Here is an 18,794-nt window from a genome sequence, read left to right on the forward strand (position 1 = left end):
CTGCAGTTACGAGCACGAGCTGAATTTGGCATCCTCAGTTCAAAGCCACTGGCAGGTCGGACACTGTTTGGCAGGCTGGCTGTGTTTGTGCTCCGGGGAAACACTCTGCAGGCTCATGATTTGGCAGTTACAGCCCCCGGGCTGCTCTGGAGCAGGTACGAGGGGAGAGACGCATACTGTCCACACACACACACACACACACATACACAGCTCCTCCTCAATCATCACTTTTTTATTCTCATCAGACTGACTGGCAAAGTACCTCTGTTTGAAAGCACACACACACACTGTAGGGTATTACTGTCCATTAGTGTCTTTGCCTGAAACAACAGCTGTCAGAAAGGCTTTTAATTGCCCAAATGATGACACATGTGCTTCTGTTCTCCTGAAAATGGATCTTGACTGATTCCTCAAGGTGTATCGTTCCTGTTTCTGAACTTTTGAGTGAGTCGCTGACACCTGCGTTCACCTGAGCACAGGACAATAACGCTCTTTAAATCAGCCTTTACTGAATGTATTGCATTAGTGTAGCGTAAGCATAATGTAGTCAATGAGAATGGAGGTATCATTTTATTATCAACTAATGCAACGAAGCCAACGTAGTCATCATTTACAGCTGATGTAATGATTGGATGTTGTCACATTATTAGCTAATGTGTTGCGTAACAGGATTTCTCACCTTCATGACCCGTATTCAGTGTCATATCTTTATAGCTCTAACATTGTTTGTTTATATTCCGTGAGCTTGCTCTTCATATTAAAAAGCTCCTCTCCTCCCCTCCTCTGAATGAGCACCACAGGTGTCAAACTTCCCCGCTGTGTTAGCTCGTTCGCTTTATTTCATTGTTGCACAGAGGCGGGGCTGCCTCTTCTCTTGCCTCCCACTGTTTCTTTTTCTGCCGCGGGGAAATAAGAAGACTGGTCTAAGGAATGCTAAAGAGACCTTTATCCTTCTGTTCCAGACTCCCATGTTGGCTCTTTGTAACAATACAGGGCCTCAGTTTTTCAACACAGGCATGAACATTTGCGTGTGTGTTTGGTGAGGTATGGAATAGGGATGCAAGCGAAGGCCCGCTCTCATTTTTTATTAGATGCTTCAGTGTCCACTGTTTGATTCCACTGGACCTCCCGCCGTTATATGAACAACTTCCAGTTTTAAAAGAAAAATCGTGCAGGTTTAATTTCTATTTTCCCGTTTTTGAAACCTCCAGCTCTATTTCAAGTCATTTTAGACTTCCTTTTTTCTCTTCTGAAGGGACGGTTCAAATGCAAATCATTTTTTATATCATTTGAGTATTTGGATTCATAGAATATTATGTCATTTTGTATATTTTGTTGGCAGCCAAACTTACACACACATACACTGTTTCTATATTTAATCAGTCCTTTGTGTGGGCTTGAAAATTCGTTGTTCAGCCAAGAATTCTACACCAGTGGAGCTTAACGGATGAAAGGTTTTTGTGTGTGTGTGATTGTGAGAGAGAGAGAGTCTGAATCTTAGTCGCTGAAATCTTTTATTAGTCTGTAGTGTTGTCTCATGCCGACCTGACTGTCCTCAAGCTACTTCGTTATCTCTCTGCCTCTCCCACATCTTTCTTCATAGCTCGTCTAATCTCAGCCTCACACTGTACGGCTAATTCCCTTTCGTTCTGTCTTGGCTTTGTATCTTATGCCCTCTTCTCTTCACACCCATTAGCTCTGTTCTTCTTTTCTGTACTTATTCCTCCTCCCCACCTCTGTCCATACCACCATGCATGCCTACCTTTCTGTTACTCACTAGCTAACACATTACTCAGCCTGCCCTCTCTCCTCTCTTCACCTGTCCTCCTCCGTCATGCTGCTGTGTTTTTCAGCTGTTCAGTCATGCTGAGATAAGTCCTTGTTCTTGGCCGCGTTAGACCAGACGTAAGCCATTGACGAGTGAAACTAGATGGAGTGGGACCTGTGACCTTTGACGCGCTGCCCTTTCACCCCTCTGGTCCTCCAGACCCCCAAACTTAAGACCTTTTGAAGGGATCAAAATGTTTGTCCACACTTGAAGCACTGTGAAATGTTTATCCCTTTGAACCCTTGGCAGCTTTTACTTGATTATGATTCTCTTCAAGAATGAATTTATTTATTATTTATTATGGATTTATAGAAGTTTTCTTGTAATAGGAAATAATGGTATCAGAAGTAATGCTGTCACTTAAAAGAGTAATTTGTGGTTCCCTGGTTTTTATTGAGATTTTGGCAACATCGCCGTGATCACAGTAACAGCTGCACTCGAGCTCTGAAATGTTTCTGTTTTCACAGGTCAGTGCTTGTAAATCTGTCGCCTTTCTTCCCGTCATTCTCCAGGGTGGTGAGGAGGAGCCGGTTTGTCCGGTCATCATGTGCACGCGGGCCTGTCCTGACCCTGTCCCCGAGTGCCAGCTGTTCCCGGGAGAGGTGGAGGAGCCAGAGGAGGAGGTGGCAGACGACGGCAGGGAGAGGGAATCAGACAGAGACAGTGCTGTGGAAAGCACCCAAGGGTCAGACACGTCTGACAGCCTGATCAGGTCGGGGGACAAGGAGGACGTACTGGGGGATCTCTTTTTCCCTGGGGAGAAGTAAGCCTGCTTCCGTCTTTTTTACTTCTGTACGTCTCGTTGTCTTTTCGTCACGCTCCTTGTTCCAGTAGCGCATGCAGGAGAGACCTTCATTCATGGGGACAAATGTCTGTTTCTGTTAAGCTTGATGGACCTGGTTATTCATAAAGGCCAAAGTCCTATAGCAACGCTTCGCTGTCCTCGGTTCCTCTCTCCACGTCTTCCTCTGATATACAGAAAATCACGTGTCATCATTAATTTCAGATCACGATCTGAAACAAATCTAAAACGGACTACTTATGGAGGGCCTTTGTTGAAACGAAGATGATGACTCCCCTCTCCCTCTTTTTGCTCAGGTGTGGTCACACCAGCATCTCAGTGACATCTGACCTGTCAACACGTTCCTCGGCTTCTCTGAACGAGGAGCAGTTTGAGGACTACGGAGAAGGGGAGGAACCAGACTACACTCCCAGCAGCCCCTGCCCGGACGACGAGACTCGTACCAACGGATACTCGGACCTTGGCTCATCTGTTCCCTCCAGGTAAGAGTGAATCAGACAAAGATGCTCTGAATGTCTGAATGCTGAGAACTGGAATAAAAGTAGAGTATTGGTATCAGTGCTGAACCTCCACTTTGTATTGACGAAGGTACTGAAAAAGTTTAGTGCTAACTAGCTTTGTATGTGATTTATAATGTAATAATTTAAATCCCATATACTAAATGGTTTAGCTATTGTCCAGACTGTCATCTACTACCACACTGATCATGAGATAAGATGGATTCAGATCAGGTTGCTTACATCTCTGCCAGTTATTTCCAAGAGGATTCCTTCGTAGCCCCTGGTCATTTTACAGATCTTTGCTGCTGCTTTGTTTGTACATATTGACAATTGACTGTTTCGCACAGTGACAGTGCTGTTGTGGACTGGTCAACATGGGTGTCACGACCACAATAGTAGTCAAACATCTGGACGTCTTTAGAAGCTCCACTACCGAAGAACTTTGTTCAGACTCTCTCTCGTACTCTTGATGTCTTTGCTTTTTACCCTAGTTAGCATGTTACGTGAGTAATGGGAATACTGCACACGCTAATTGTGTAGCTACATAAGTATGTAATGACAGACGAGTACCTCATGTACCCATGACCTACTTTAAGCGCACAGTCACATTGTTTTAGGGCGTGACGGGGAGCGATTCAGTACAGGTACACTGCAAGGTCAATGCAATTACTCCACAGAGCCTTAATTAGCTATGGATAAGTATACATTATATATAATCACTATTCAGATTTCTTGAAAATTTCTTTCCAGTCGCAAATGTTTGGCGGCCCAGCGCTGCCTGCAGACCTCGGGTTGGGAACATCTGTATTACTGAGGGCAGATAATTATCCATTTCAGCTGTGCAGAGGAATCTTTGCTGTTTCTCAAAGGTTAAGTCCTGATGAAGACAGTGACAAGTTTATGTAGCTTCAACTCTGTAAATATTGTGGACTTGAGGCTCTAGTCTGCAAGCCCCAGAATCAGTACCTGACTCATTTTATTCTTCAGTCTTGACTGCAGAAGTGTAGTTTAGGAGTTTTTGCCCTTAAGGCCACATTAATATTCATCATAGGCCTGTGTTTAATGGGATTAAGTCTCCCGCCTGATAGACTGGCAATACTGCTCCATGCTCCTTCCACGCATACCAAGCAGACAAAACTCACCGAACGGAGTTGGCATGGAGATTTAAATTCAAAATGAGGCCCAGATTTACAAAAAGTCTCAAACGGCTCAGCATGGGAAAGAACTTGGAATTAGTACAGTACAAAGTGGGTTAAAGGTGCACTCATTCATTTTGGTACAGAGCCTGTGAAAGCAAACATTTTTACAGATTTTAAACTCGGCTGTGAACTCTGTTGATTTGTATTAACACCGAGCTGGGAGAAATTATTGGGATTTTGGGGGAGTTATTGGAAACTAAATATTCAAGGAGTGTATCTTCATGTTTATGTAAAATCTTGGACATTCCGACTTTTCTTTGATAATGAGGTCATTGTTTTGCTGTATTGCACCTTCCCAACATACAGTAACACATTAAACTAAGTGGAGACTGCAAGGTATATTTATGGAAAGTGTTTGTTCCAAACAAAGTGTTATTCGTTCCACTGAGTTCCTGTGTAGCAATGGATTTGTCCCAGAAAATGTGGATCATCTCGCAGACAGAAAGAACGGTCTGTTTTAGTTTCAGTTTCAGTTTTTGTTGTTGATATTTAGCCTGTAGCCACATCGGTTTTCTCTGTCTTGTGGCACAAGTTTCATGGTTTTATATCCGTCTCACTTCTCTACATCAGGTTGTGTCCCAAATGGTTGTATGTTCATGCACATGTCGTCAAAGTCTTCTGGCAGATAAAAACTGTGTGCGTTTGTGTGTGTGTGTGTCTGTGTGTGTCTGTGTGTGTCTGTGTGTGTCTGTGTGTTTACAGTGCGGGCCAGACTCCTCGTAGGGTGCGTCAGCATTACACAGGTGAACTGATGGATGTCTACTGTTCACAGTGCAGCAAAAAGGTCAACCTGCTAAATGACCTGGAGGCTCGCCTCAAAAACCTCAAGGCTAACAGGTAGGACACACACATGAACACAAACACACACACGACGCAGTAGATCTACAGCCAGCTGTCAGGAGTAACTTCGTTAGCTAAGAAGTTTTTACACAGTTTTGAACTCTTTCCGGTCCTCAAACCTTTCTCGCTGACTTCCGTGCTCTTATTCTGACTGTAAGCCAGTCAGATCAAATCAGATCACCAGCATGCATTCACTGCCTGCAGTTTCTCCTGTCAAATTAAACTTAATGTAACTTTCCATGGTGAAAAATGCCACAGCAGCCACACAATACCTAATTCCCTACACAAAAGCCTTTAATTGAAAACAGGTAGGGTGACCTATTTCTGTGAAAAATTAGCATTACTTATCCTGGCAGGTAATAAGACACAGCCATGCTATATTAAAAGACAATAACCTGCATGCCACGCTGTCGTACCACGCTCTCAGCCATTATGTGTATTGTACAGGATACACGCACAGGGATCTGAAGCATGTTAGTCCACTCACACTGGACTGGTGAGGTTGGAGGTCGCTGTTTGCCCTGTGCCCTCCTATTCAGTATAATGTAATAAGAATGATGTAATATCGTTGCAGAGATGTTAGCATGTCCCTCCAACTGTTTCATGCACCAACAAACATGCACACAAACGCTAACTGATTGTTATATAAGGCTGTCACTCCTGTGCTTACCTCATCAGCCATTGTAATAGGGACTCTATTATTGGAAACGTAATCCGTGGTGACCACTAATAGCTCTGCTGTCCACCTGCAAGCACACACACACACACACACACACACACACACACACACACACACACACACACACAAAGGTATTATGAGAAGACTAGATGTTGTAGAATAATGTTTTTGAATATTATGTGAACTGTGGAGTCACTTATTTCTTTGTTACATGGACTCTGCTGACTCAGCAGGATTTCTCCCCAGACAGAAATGGTCCTGTAATCCAACATGGCTCTCCTAATTAGATCCATGCGTTCCCCTTATGAATAATGTAGGGAGAGTTAGAGAGTAGAACTGGAGAAATTACGTTGAATGGAATGGGCTCATAGGAAGTGGATAAAGGCCAAACAGGATGGTGGAGGGACGGGATTTTGATGAGGAAGGAGGATTAATCGAAATGCATGGGTGGCAGTTCATGTGGAGGAATACTGAGCTATCTAAAAAGAAAATGAAACAAGGCACCATATATATTAATCCAAAGAATTAAGGATTTTGAGCAAGACTAAATGGATTCAGAAAGAACAGAAGAAGGAGCTTTATCACTAAGCAGTATGCAAATATTCAAAGGATCACTTGTGCATGTCAAGCTCCTTAATTTAATTAAACTGGCCACAGTGAAGCATGGGTAATAAACACACAAAACTAATGAGTGGAGCTTGGTTCATCTGAACACAGGGCAAAAACGAGGAAGACATACATGCAGTCGTACAAACCAACACGACAACACACAATCATGTAAAATATGGTGCAGAATGTCTCACTGTGCATTAACTTTACACCAAATCTGCACCTTTAAGTTGTGGGCAGAAACAATAGTATCAGGCTTTAAGGTAAAATGTGTATGATATGGCTCGAACAGAACGTAAGTGACAGTTCTGATGGTGTGTCAAAGACGTCTGTGTATTGTGTTGTAGAGATACCCAGTTAGCATGCTAGCCCGCTAGCTGTAGCCTGTCGTCTCTCAAGAGGTGATAGTCCAGTGTTATAGCTGCCTGTAGATTCAGTGCGAGTTTGCTACATGTCACAAGCTCTCTTAGCTTTTTCAGTTGAATAAAGGAACAAAATAAACTCACAAAATGTCAAGACAGGAAATATTCTTATACCTATTGTCTGATTGACCAGGAAAATATGACTTTTCACCTTCTGAATTCAAGTTTCTCTCTTTAATCAAACTAAGAACAAGATTAATTGCCAAGGGACAGAAACTAATTCTCCTTGATTGGGGTTGAACGTCTCTTTTGAGCTTCTTTACAGTTTATGTGACTGTTGTGGCAAAGTGAGGGACTTTTCAGAAAATGTAGTCCGACCTCTTACTTTTTAAGTAGCGAGAATATTATATGACGTGATCGACCACTACCTCGATAATCATCAGCACCTGACAAATTTAGGTTGACAGACAGAAACATGCTGAAAGCTATTTCACATGGATGCAGCGGCGGCGTTGTGTGTTTTCACTGAATACTGTATATTCCACTGCGCTGTCATTTGCGTGACCCTGCGCTGTGTTTGCTCATTTTTGTTAATCCAATGTGAAACCCAGCACAGACAGACACGTCAGACTGAAAGAGTCTTTGGGCTTTTGTCCCCCTGAGACAGTTGCTGAGCTGACAGAAACCCCCGCTCACTGAACCAGGAGTGAAGCTGTATTATCATTGACATGTCCTTCAGTCTTTCTCTCTCTTTCCTATATGTCTGCCACACTGAACAGCCAAAATCTTTATTGCCATCAGCAGTTAGTTCCAGTGCGTTGTTGAGCTGTGAGTCCGTGGCAGTTCACTATAATAAAAATGTCGCTCATTTTCTTCTTTCTCTTCGTAGCCCCAACAGGAAAATCTCCAGCACTGCTTTTGGAAGGTAGGCCACTCACCTGTGTGTGTGTGTGTGTGTGTGTGTGTGTGTGTGTGTGTGTGTGTGTGTGTGTGTGTGTGTGTGTGTATTTATATGTGATCTACAGGGAAGGTCACTCATTTGTACTGTGTGTTTATGCATCATAAAGCCTGTGCTGCACGTGTTTGCTCTGTTTGTTGACATAAGGAGACACACACGCACGCACGCACGCACGCACACTCACAGCAGCATTAGTTACTGCTTCCTTATCAGCCGGCTTCCCGACCATCGCGCTCTAACAGCCAGTTAATTACTAACTAACGTCTGGATGGAATTAATCTCATCTGAAACCAAGCGGGATGTAAAATCTTCTGTTTCTGACTTGAGAAGGAAGAGTTTGGACATGGTCTTCTTCGGTGGCAGCCATGCAGCCCTCCTCATGGCCTGCTGCTCTGCACTGGGTGAAATGTTTTGTATCCAGGCTTTTGTCCTGTTTCCACCCACATTAACTGAGTTATAGTGACAGAGTGAAAATGGCCTGTCGGACTTGATCTATGTGTTCAATATAAGGTTTGGCTCTCTCCCCCGGTTCCTTCTACTGTCCTCTCTGTCTGGTTTGATTACTTCTTCCACTTTATTGGTTTCTTTATCTGTTCTGTTCTGTCTCCTTTCTGTTTCCTCTTTGTTCATGTATCTCCTCTCTCCTTTTCTCGTTTCTCTCCTCTCATCCACACTGCTCTCCTCGCCTCTCTACTTTTCTCCTCTCCTTTCCTCTTTTCATCTCCTTTTCAGTTTCAGTTTGTTTCTCAAGGGCAATGAATATTAATGTAAATGGCAGAATTAGCCAAGAAGCAGGTTTTCATCGGCAGTCCCTGGCCAGGTGTGAAGTTGGCGACCCAAAGTCAAGAAACAAGTTTCTAACAATAATCATGATCTAAGACATTTCAATTACAGTAATAAGAACACAGACAGAAGCAGAACACAGACAGATATAAGCAGAACATAAGACATAAGCAGCAATAAGAGCAGAGCAAATTACAGTTCAGCAAAACAAAAACAAACAACACAGCAAACAAACACAAGTAAGGACAGACATGAGAAGCAAATTACAGACCAGCCTCACAAAAATGAAAAGCAAAGACATACGAACAGCAGGACAACAGTAGCACGAAGGTAGGGCGGTTTAACGCATACAAGTTGTATATTGACAGACATTTGGCTGAAGGCACCCAGACTAGTGCTGACAGATCTGATGGCTTATAAAACATGCTGTTAACTGTTTTGAAAAAACTTCTTTCCTTTCCTTTATTTCCTCTCCTCTCCTCTCTCCTCCTCTCCTCTCCTCCATATTGTTAATCTCAGTAATGGATGATCTTGCTGTTCTCGAGTCGTTCCATCAGTGAAAAATGGCCACAGTTGTCGTCACATCACAGCCTGAATGTCACACTTTATTGTGTGACACGGTCACACTGATAATGTGTGTGTGCGGTCTGTCAGAGGCATCATGTGTGTATGCATGCGTGCGTGTGTGTGTGTACTAATTTGAATTGTGTGTGCACCAGCTTCTCTGCTTGGCACTGTTCTTCCAGTCCTGTATCATGTGCATCACTGAAGGGTAGAGCACACTTCCTTTGACTCTCTCTCTCTCTCACACACACTTACTGTGTATGTAACCAGCTGGTCCGACCTCACCTGCATCTATTCCTGGCCGATTCTTTAAGTTTGTGTGTCTCTGTGTGTGTTTGAGCAGGCAGCTGCTTCACAACAGCAACTTGAGCAGCAGTAACGGCAGCACCGAGGACCTTTTCCGAGACAGCATTGACTCCTGCGACATCGACATCAATGAGAAGGTACGAGTGTGTTTGTGTGTCCTTAGGTTGATCTTGTTGGTGGGAATTATAACCCTTCTGTTTCTGTGCGACTACTTCAAACTCATAAACGATTAAATATATCTCACCTTCAGCATTTTTTATGCTCTGAAATCACGGCGTTCCTGGTGGATGCACATGTTAAATTGAGAATGCTAATCCATAGGATGAGCCCCGTCAGGATTCCTCTTAACATTTGCAAATTTAAGGAAGAGGGTTATCACTTTAAACCCTTTAAAAACTTGGGAACTGCTCTTACTTGTGATAGTTCTTGTTATTTGGGGGGATATTTCTTTCTATTTATTTTCATGCTGGACAGCATGTTTGAGCATGCATCCCTCAATGTAATTGTCAAATTCAGATATGTTTATGGTTTAAACTCAGGTTTTAGGAAACTGTCTCTGTTTCTGTCAGGTGAGTTCTCTGGAGAAGAAGGTGGCTGAACTGGAGAGTGAGATTCTGATGAACGGTGATCTCAAGTCCAAGCTGAAGCAGGAGAACACACAACTAGTACACAGGTAGAGCCAGAGAACTGGATTTTAGAAACACAAAAACATTATTTTAGAAGAAATAAATTGGTTATGATACTATATGGAATGAATTGTGTGTGGCGGGTTCATCATCTCAGGGTTCATGAGCTGGAGGAGCAGCTGAAAGACCAGGAGACGCGAGCAGAGCAAAATCTGCAGGAGGGGCTAAGACGACACCGAGAGGCCTACAGCAAGATGGAGAGAGACAAGAACACACAGATAGAGCTGCTGACCAATCGGTGAGAAACACGCGAAGCACAAACGATCAGTGCACAGCTTCTTTTTTATTAGTGTACAGTTGCATGAATTCATTTAAGCATAGGTTTTTATTTACTTCTTTAATGTAAAGAGCTCGACTAGACAGCGTTGCTCTGAAAAATCCCCTGGATGTGGACGCCGAGGTGCCTGCCTGTAAGGAGAAAGTGCAGAATGTAAAACTGTGTGCTAAACAGAGCTCAAATTCCTCCAGGGCTTAGTCAGTTGCCTCTGGAGCTGTAGCATAGGCTTAAACCAGTGCCTTAGCTGACTACGAGCCAAACTCAGCTTCTATGTAAAAGTAAACTGATAAGCTGGATTTTGTGTTTTTAGAGTTAAGCAGCTGGAGGAGGAAAACAGTGACTTTACTGTCAACATGTGCCGGCTCAAATCACAGACAGAGAAGCTGGATGAGGTAAGACATATTTACTTTTTCTCTTGCTTTGTGCATTTGTCTTTTCTTTATTATGAGCTTATGTTTTTATTTAAAGGGTAACTCTTTGGGGGACTAATGCTGCACATGTGAAAAGGTTGTATAAAGCCTTTTGTGGCTCCAGAGAGGCTGTGTGAAATCTGACTAATTGCCTTAATTGATGTCACTTGAGTCAGACTAGATCACTCCAAGTTTAACGATGAGGTGGGGTGTGGAGTTAGAAAGAAGTGATCTTAACAGACCTCTGTGGCCTCATCTCTGCTTGAGTCTATGGGACTCAAGGCTACATTAGCCATTACTAGCACAGCACATCCAAATCTCTGACTGAACTGATAGAGGGGTTATGCATTATGGGTAATGTAGGTGCAAGGTTTTGACAAGAAAGAAGAATGTTTGGAATAAAATAAGACAACATCTCCAGTTCTGCTTCATCGATTTTTATGACTTTTTTTTTTTTTTTTTAAACTGAGTGAGTCACGGTTTCATAAGAGTGCAGTGCTAAATCAGCGCTTCTCTTTCGAACATGCAAGGTCGTTGTAATTTCCATGTCCAGCATAGTCCTGCTCCCTTTCAAAGATGATTAATAGTCGAAGAAAGTTCAACATGTACGTGCGCGCATACACGCACACACACACACACACACACACACACATAGTGCCTGTAGCTGCGATTCCATCCACAACTTGATGTCCCCTGAACTTAATTGAGACCCTGGTCCCTGCAATCCTCCAGAGATTCCTAATCCCTGGAGAAAGACCCGACAGTATCTTACGTTAATGACACCAAACCAAGAGAAAATTTGCATCTCATGAAATTATAATGTGTGACCAAAAGAGTCACAGAAAATAGAAAACATTACATATATGGAGATATTTGAACACCACAACACCGGAAACCTTTGATACCAAATCTTTGTTTAATAGTATGTGTGCAGATGGGTCTATCAATGTAGGTATGAGTGGATGTCTATGTGGATTTTCAAATTTTTCAATGTGTGTATGATCTTAGATGTAAGTGCATGTGTGTTTTTCTGATTTGACATGACTGGAACACAGACTGTTATTGTGTGTGTCCTCCCTCAGGAGAAACAAAGGATGACAGACAAGCTGGAGGACACCAGTTTGCGCCTGAAGGATGAGATGGACCTCTACAGGAAAATGATGGACAAACTGAGACAGAGCAGACACCAGTTCCAGAAAGAAAAGGAAGAAATGCAGGAGGTGGGAGAGACTATTTTATGCAATCAGACACATGCACGGAGTGGGTTGTTTGCTCTGCTGCTCACTGTCTTTCTTCTCTTTCACTCTGACTGAAATCATGCTGGCTCATACACCCACAAAATACTGCATTGGCATTATGTAACGTTGTTCATCTGTGCTCTCTCTGAGCGTAGCTGATAGAGGACCTGCGTCGAGAGCTGGAGCACTTGCAGCTCTTCAAGCTGGAGACGGAAAGGCCGAGCCGCAGCCGAAGCTCTTCCTCTGGGCTGGCTGACTTCACCAGCAGGAGCAGGGAGGTGGAGCTAGAGCATGAGGTCAAGAGGCTCAAGCAGGTACTGACGGAAGTTCAAATGTCTTTGTTGTGTATGGTTCAGTAAATACGGTAGTGGAGGTTTTCAGATGCAGATATTCTCTTTCACATTGATTTTAGAGAGTGGTAAGCAACATGGTGCCTGTTGGAAGTCTGTTGGTGTTTGCACAGCTATTAGTCTGCAGGGAGGCGGCCATGCATAAGGAATGAAAGGATTTTCCACAGTATCTGAGCATCAGACTTGATCAGAGGGTAATCACAGTGAACCAGGATGGCTGTGGTGCCGTGAGAAGATGATGCTTTGGTTTGGATGTACTGAAGAGAGCACAGAGTCTCAAAGTCTCAGAGGAAGCTACATAATTATACCCTCACAGATTGAATGCTGGCTATCATGACGGTTGATTTTTATTTTTTTTTTAAAGCAGCAGCATTTATAAAAAACATTCACAAATTAGCTGTTTTCGTATTCTTGATTTCTAAAGCGTGTCTTAAATTGAAACATTTTTGACAGATATGTTTTTCCCTGTTCACCGTCATGCTCGTTACTCCAAGTCTCTGACTCTCTGTCAACCCCTTCAGGAATTTGTGAACTTTGTAATTGTCATTATGAACGCACATTCAGCTAAACCCTGCACTTTTCTTGGAACAGTTATCTCGCCAAAATGGAACCTTGTCATTTCGTCCATGGTTTTTTATTGTTTGTAAAACTGTATAGTTGCAGTTCAGCAACACAATACACACACACACTTTGTGTTATAACCCATTGTGAAGGTCATGGGAGGACGTACCTGCATTCAGATGGATCTGGATGATATATTACATAGATTTATACTCCATTTATATTTATCCCTGCAGACGTCAGTGCACTTAACTTTGCTCTCACAGGAAGTAGAACAGTTTCCATTTGCTATAATTAATTGGTTTATGTACTGCCAAAACAAGTGGAGTTATTTCATAAATCAAGCCACACCTTTGTTGTTTTCGTGGCTGCAGATTCTAGGTGGACCTGGGGCACACTCTGAAAAAAAAAGGGTGGGTTTAGGCAGAATATATTATCATACATTACAGTCAGGTTAGGGGCTGATCACAGTCAATCACATTGGCTCCTCTTGTTCCTTTAAAATCCCCTTTAAAAGCAGCACACTGTCCTCGACATGTTGCACTGATAGCTTGGTAATGGAGTGAGGAGCCCAGTGGAGCATAACTGAGCTCTGTCACAGTTTGAGAATAGCTGCTGAATACATTTGTTTTAGTAGTTTCAGTAAGCCTAGGTACAGTGACATCTGCCTGTGCCTTCCACAGGTAGAGATTCAAATGCTGTGTTACTGTTACTCTTCTGTCCAGTCCTGCAAAGTGTACAGACCGCTCTGTGTCTCACTCATTTTCATGACATGTGATGATATGCATTAGACCTTAGGTTTCCAAGTCCCTAAGCCAATAAAAAAAGGCACTACAGAAAAGAGAAGTTACTAAAACCAACAAGCCTTGAAGTAAATGTGCAAGCCTCTGCAAAGCCTGTCACTTAAAACTGCTGATTTGCACAGTGTGTGTATCTTATGAGGGACTAAGATAATTAGGTTCAGCCTCAGACCAAACTTGTCACAATCAGTGCAGGCAAGCAGGAATGGCAATGATAATAACTGTTTTACACCAGCTTAAATCTGCAGATACTTGTCTTTATGTCAACTTCCTATCCTGAGCTACTTCCTGCAGTTTTAGATGCAGAACAGTTCAAGTTGATAGTCCGTGGTTGGACAAATGAAGTAGCTCTGTGTAGACAGTAGCTCCAATTTGAGAGGCACTGCTGTGACACCCACTGGGATAAGCTCCTGTCTTATGCTTGCCTGTACACCTCTGTAAATGTCTGTATGTGTGTGTGTGTGTGTCCAGCGATTTGTGTCCCAGGACTTTCTTCCCCCTGAATTCCAGTACCTGGTGTTATCTGGGGCTCGGCTCCGTCCTGGTCTGATGGTAAAATTGCTTCCGTGACCTTTGACCGCCTGATTAACCACTAATCACAATGGAGTAGAGTGAACTCGCCCAAGCTGAATTAGGGTCAGCGCTTCAATTCCCTCACTAATGGTTCAGGATAGAACAAGGGAAAAGCAAACTGACCCCTGGTCAGCACTCAAAGGCAACTTAATCATGGAGCTTTCATAACACACCAGACAAGGCAGGGGAGCAGTTTGTTCTGTAACACGCATAACCCACACTATGTCCCGTAGGTGTTGCCAAAATAGAGGCTGTGTTTGCTGCTGGATGAGGTACCAAGTGCTGTGTTTTTGTCTGTGTTTTGAGTGAGGCTTGAGTAGCGGCCATTTTTAACAAGGCATCATCCCTCCTGATACACAGTGTGTTCTACGTACTTACCACACTCTCACCCTACCTCTCTCTCCTCTACCTCCCACCCTGAATGTGTACTTTAGGAGAACCAGAAGCTGAGGGAGCAGAACGATGAGCTGAATGGTCAGATCCTCAGCCTCAGTCTGTATGAAGCCAAGACCCTGTTTGCCACACAGACCAAGGCCCAGTCTCTAGCCGCTGAGATAGATAACGCCTCCAGAGATCAGGTACAATCACGTGCACCAGTTTGAGCATGCATGTAATTCTAGGACATATCACGGCAGAGCAGCGCTCGAGATGTTACATTATTGTAGATTTGAATCTAACATGCATAATATGGACTATGACTACGTCTTACTCACACTGACCAAATACTATGGAAATAAGAGCCATGCTAAATTAATGACTGTGAAATTTGTGTCTACTTTACAATGAACTTAATGACATTACCTGGGGCTTTAAATTGTGATTGGCATCATTTCTTATTTTGTGGCATTTTATAGATCCAGTAATTAACTGTTCAATCAAGATGAACGGGAATTTAATTGATACTGCAAAGTTAATCGCAACGATTCATGTACCTGATTATTGCAGGTGTAGCCATGAAAAAGTTGCATGTAGCCAGTGGTGCAGGGTATCCTAGCTTCAGCTGTAGCAAAAAGTTCAATGGTAAAATGTTCTAATACTTTACAGCTGATGAGATTATAGTTAACCCTGTTTGCTGAACTGAAATGGAAATGTGTTTGAGATACTTCTCTCTCCTCAGTTAATGGAAGCCCTGAAGGAGCAGGAAGAGATCAACTTGCGTCTGCGACAGTACATGGATAAAATCATCCTGTCCATCCTGGACCACAACCCCTCCATCCTGGAGATCAAGAACTAGCAGCGACTCAACTGGAATGAGAATCACCCCCCAGTCTCAGGAGAGTGAGGATCATTCCAGTTGTTAGAGCAGAACCTGTGCCCCGGGTCAGGAATCTGTACAGGGAAGCAGAGAGAACCAGAGCCAGTCTTACAAACTGGAACGTATAAATAGACACACATCGCCCCCTGCTGTTTGTGGCGGGAAGAGAACTTCTTTTGCAGAGACGGTAGAATGACATTCTGCACTGGACTAAAGGGAGTTTTCTGCCTGTAGATCATACTACCATGACTCTTTATCTTGATTTACCCTGCACTGTTTTTATTCGCTGTCGATGCTGTGAACTGTAGCTACTGTCACAACTCTGAACTGGTGATTTTGTTGCAGGAATATCCTGCAGCGCTCAACACGAATTGAGGATCGGCAGTGTCGCTCCATGTAGTACACTGGACATACGTACCTCAGCATAGAGACTGGAATAATGAAACAAACCTGGCGTGGGTTCTTCTGTATCCTGGTGTAATATGAGCTGTTTTACCCGCAGATAGACACTTTAGTATGATGTAGACTGCAAACATTCGGGAGATGGACAAAGAAGCTGGCAACCAGACTGTAAACCAGACCCTCAGAGGCATGAAGGTAGACCGGTCGAGTGTTGCCTGATCCGTATACTGCCCACCCTTTCTCCTCTGTCATGTAGGTGCGCTCTGAAGAATGCGTGTTGATGATGTATTTGGAGAGGCATGTTTTAAGAGAAGATAGAGAAAAGTGGCAAGTGGTCCGAGAAAGAAAAGAATGTGAACCATTGTAATCGCAAGGAAAGCCGAAGAGTTTCAGTCAGAAAGAAAGAGTAACGCATCCCTTCCCTTAAAGAGGTGGGAAGTCAGATGACAGACCACGTGTGCGAGGAATGGAGGGTTTTAGTGAAGTCGCTGATGGCCAATCGAAGGATAAGAATTTGGTTTATTCTTGAAAACATGTCTCATGTCCAGCAACCTTGCAACAGCGCTCGCAGTATCAATCAGTCCAATAGTGAATCTTTTTCACTGAGAAGTGGCCCTTAGGTGGTTCAGGTGAGTAGTCGAGTGTCACTTTATGGAGCAGAAGCTGCCACCAAGGAGTGTCTTTAAACTGTAACTTCCATGGCTGCTATTTGCTAGCAGCTTGAAAAAAAGGTACATTGTTGCTCGCAATAGATCCAATGATGTTGCACAGAAATGTAAGGATATGAATGTACAGGACGTGTGGTGGATTTGCGTTGATGTGACTGGTCGCCATTGTAACGTGGTTTCCTGAATAATCCCTCTATGCTCAGTGAAATCATCTCAGCTATTGTCTGTGAGCACGCACAGGAGGCTCACTTTTTGGTACAAACGACTTGATTAGCAATCTCATTGAAGCCTACAGGTTGCAGATTGTTTTTAATTCCCAGATAGCTCCCTGAAGCTCTCTAATACTGTAAATATGCTGAATGTACAACTGGATATTTCACTTTCTGTGTGGCCAAAAAGGCTGTTTGACTTAAAATCGCTGTAATTGGTTAAGATTGGTTGTAATGCACATGTACAGTATTCAGTACTGTAATGAAGAGGGCATTGTCTGGAGAGGGGAAACAATTACAATCTGCTGTATTATGTAATTATTCTAAACTTGAGTTTTGCTTCCTTGCACAGAGAAAAAAAAACAGTTTTGTTTCCTTTTGCATGGTTCACCTTTTCTTCTGTCTGTGCCTTTTGAGGACATTTTTCAAGATGATGTTGCGATAGATTTACATAGTTTTTTGAAGTTACATTGTATGTCTGTCTGACATATTTTTTTGACTTGTAAATGTTGTAATTATATAGTGATAATTTGTATTCATGTGCCACTCACCACTCTTTTTCAGATTGATACTATTTTATACAGTTTTATCAAGAACGACCTTGTGATTGCTTAGGTGTCCTGTTAGAAAAGCAATATAGCACAATGCTTTGTTTGGTACGCAGGCCAGGTTAGCATTTTGAGAATATTTTGTTAAGGTAACGATTTTTTTAATGCAGTGGGGGATGTTGTGTTGCATTTCTCAATTTTTCTGTTCGTCACAGTGACTCCATTGCTGTTCAGTTTCCTTTAAACTGGCTTTTTATATGGTTGCAAACTGTCTTCCTAACTTAAACTAAATGTTGAGCATTATGAGCAATATTAACTTATTTACCAATACCTGCTGATTTGTGTCTTGTTTTGCTTCACAAATCTTTTCACTCTATAGCTGCTCTGGAGTGTTCTAGGTCTTAAAAAAAATTAAGCTGTAAAATTTGTCACAAACTCATTTCTTGTAGCTCTTAAATTTTGACTTAATAGGGCTATCTGATGTGATGTAGTCACTATAAATAGCAATAAAAATGGCTTTGGCAGTGATTCTGTCTAATGAAATTTCATTTTGGACTACATTTATTTCTCCTCATTTCCATTTACAGACTATAATTTCTAATCTATGCCTATAGTACAGTATAGTACATACTGTTCTGTGAATAGAACAATATGTACATTACAGTTACATCACTGATTTCAGAATTTACAATCACAATTTAAGTGTGTCTAGTCCTCTGTCTTACTTAAGAGCTGGTGGCATCTGAAAGCATAACTCTACAGAGATTATGACTGGAGCTGAAAGACATGGTTGGTGAGGGATAGATCTTTGTTGGTATCTATAGTATTTGACCAAAAGTATGTGGACAACAGAGCAGAGTATGTGCACAGCCCAGTATTACACCCATACGTGGTGACTGATAGTCTCATTACAAGCATCACAAATACTAAAATGCTGCCGTAGCAACCTACACTCAACTCAGAAGGCCTTCCAAAAGATTAGCTGGCTGCAGGGAAATTTTCTCCCACTCAGTCCACATTGGTGTTGGATTGGGTTGAGGTCAAGCTCTGTACCAGCCTGTGCGTCCACAGTAAACTCAGAAAAGCTATTTCGTTATGGACCTTGCTTTGTGCACGAGGAGCAATGTCGTGCTGAAACAGGAAAGGGCCGTCCCCAAACTGCTGCCACAAAGTTTGAAGCAAACCATTGTCTGAAATAGCAGTGTCTGCGGTAGCATGAAGATTTCAAACAGAGGCCTCGCCCAAATCAAGAGTACCCCAAATGAAATGAAGTGAAATACTTAATGTGCATTTTCTTACATTTAATCCATCGCTGTACAAGGGTCTATTTTATGAATTATACAAGATAATTGTGTCCAGTCTAAAATTCATGTTTAATATTAAAAAC

General features: G+C 42.7%; 1 protein-coding gene across 7 annotated transcripts in view; it reads left to right on the forward strand.

The window, feature by feature from the left end:
• The window catches only part of rab11fip4b (RAB11 family interacting protein 4 (class II) b), a 58,186-nt gene extending 40,236 nt beyond the window's left edge, over positions 1-17,950 (forward strand). For 4 of the 7 annotated variants that reach the window (XM_076728314.1, XM_076728320.1, XM_076728316.1 and 1 more), the window contains 13 exons: positions 2,341-2,591; positions 2,927-3,112; positions 5,032-5,166; positions 7,709-7,744; positions 9,468-9,567; positions 10,000-10,103; positions 10,214-10,354; positions 10,704-10,785; positions 11,886-12,023; positions 12,197-12,355; positions 14,224-14,304; positions 14,760-14,903; positions 15,443-17,950. In XM_076728314.1, the coding sequence (XP_076584429.1) occupies positions 2,341-2,591; positions 2,927-3,112; positions 5,032-5,166; positions 7,709-7,744; positions 9,468-9,567; positions 10,000-10,103; positions 10,214-10,354; positions 10,704-10,785; positions 11,886-12,023; positions 12,197-12,355; positions 14,224-14,304; positions 14,760-14,903; positions 15,443-15,559 (1,674 nt within the window). In that variant the 3' untranslated portion in view covers positions 15,560-17,950. The remainder of the gene's footprint in view (positions 1-2,340; positions 2,592-2,926; positions 3,113-5,031; positions 5,167-7,708; positions 7,745-9,467; positions 9,568-9,999; positions 10,104-10,213; positions 10,355-10,703; positions 10,786-11,885; positions 12,024-12,196; positions 12,356-14,223; positions 14,305-14,759; positions 14,904-15,442) is intronic. The other 3 variants (XM_076728315.1, XM_076728319.1, XM_076728321.1) reach the window with 1 other exon arrangement.
• Positions 17,951-18,794: the final 844 nt, after the last annotated feature.

This window comes from Chaetodon auriga, chromosome 4 (genome assembly GCF_051107435.1).
Source record: "Chaetodon auriga isolate fChaAug3 chromosome 4, fChaAug3.hap1, whole genome shotgun sequence".
Taxonomy (NCBI): Eukaryota; Metazoa; Chordata; class Actinopteri; order Chaetodontiformes; family Chaetodontidae; genus Chaetodon; species Chaetodon auriga.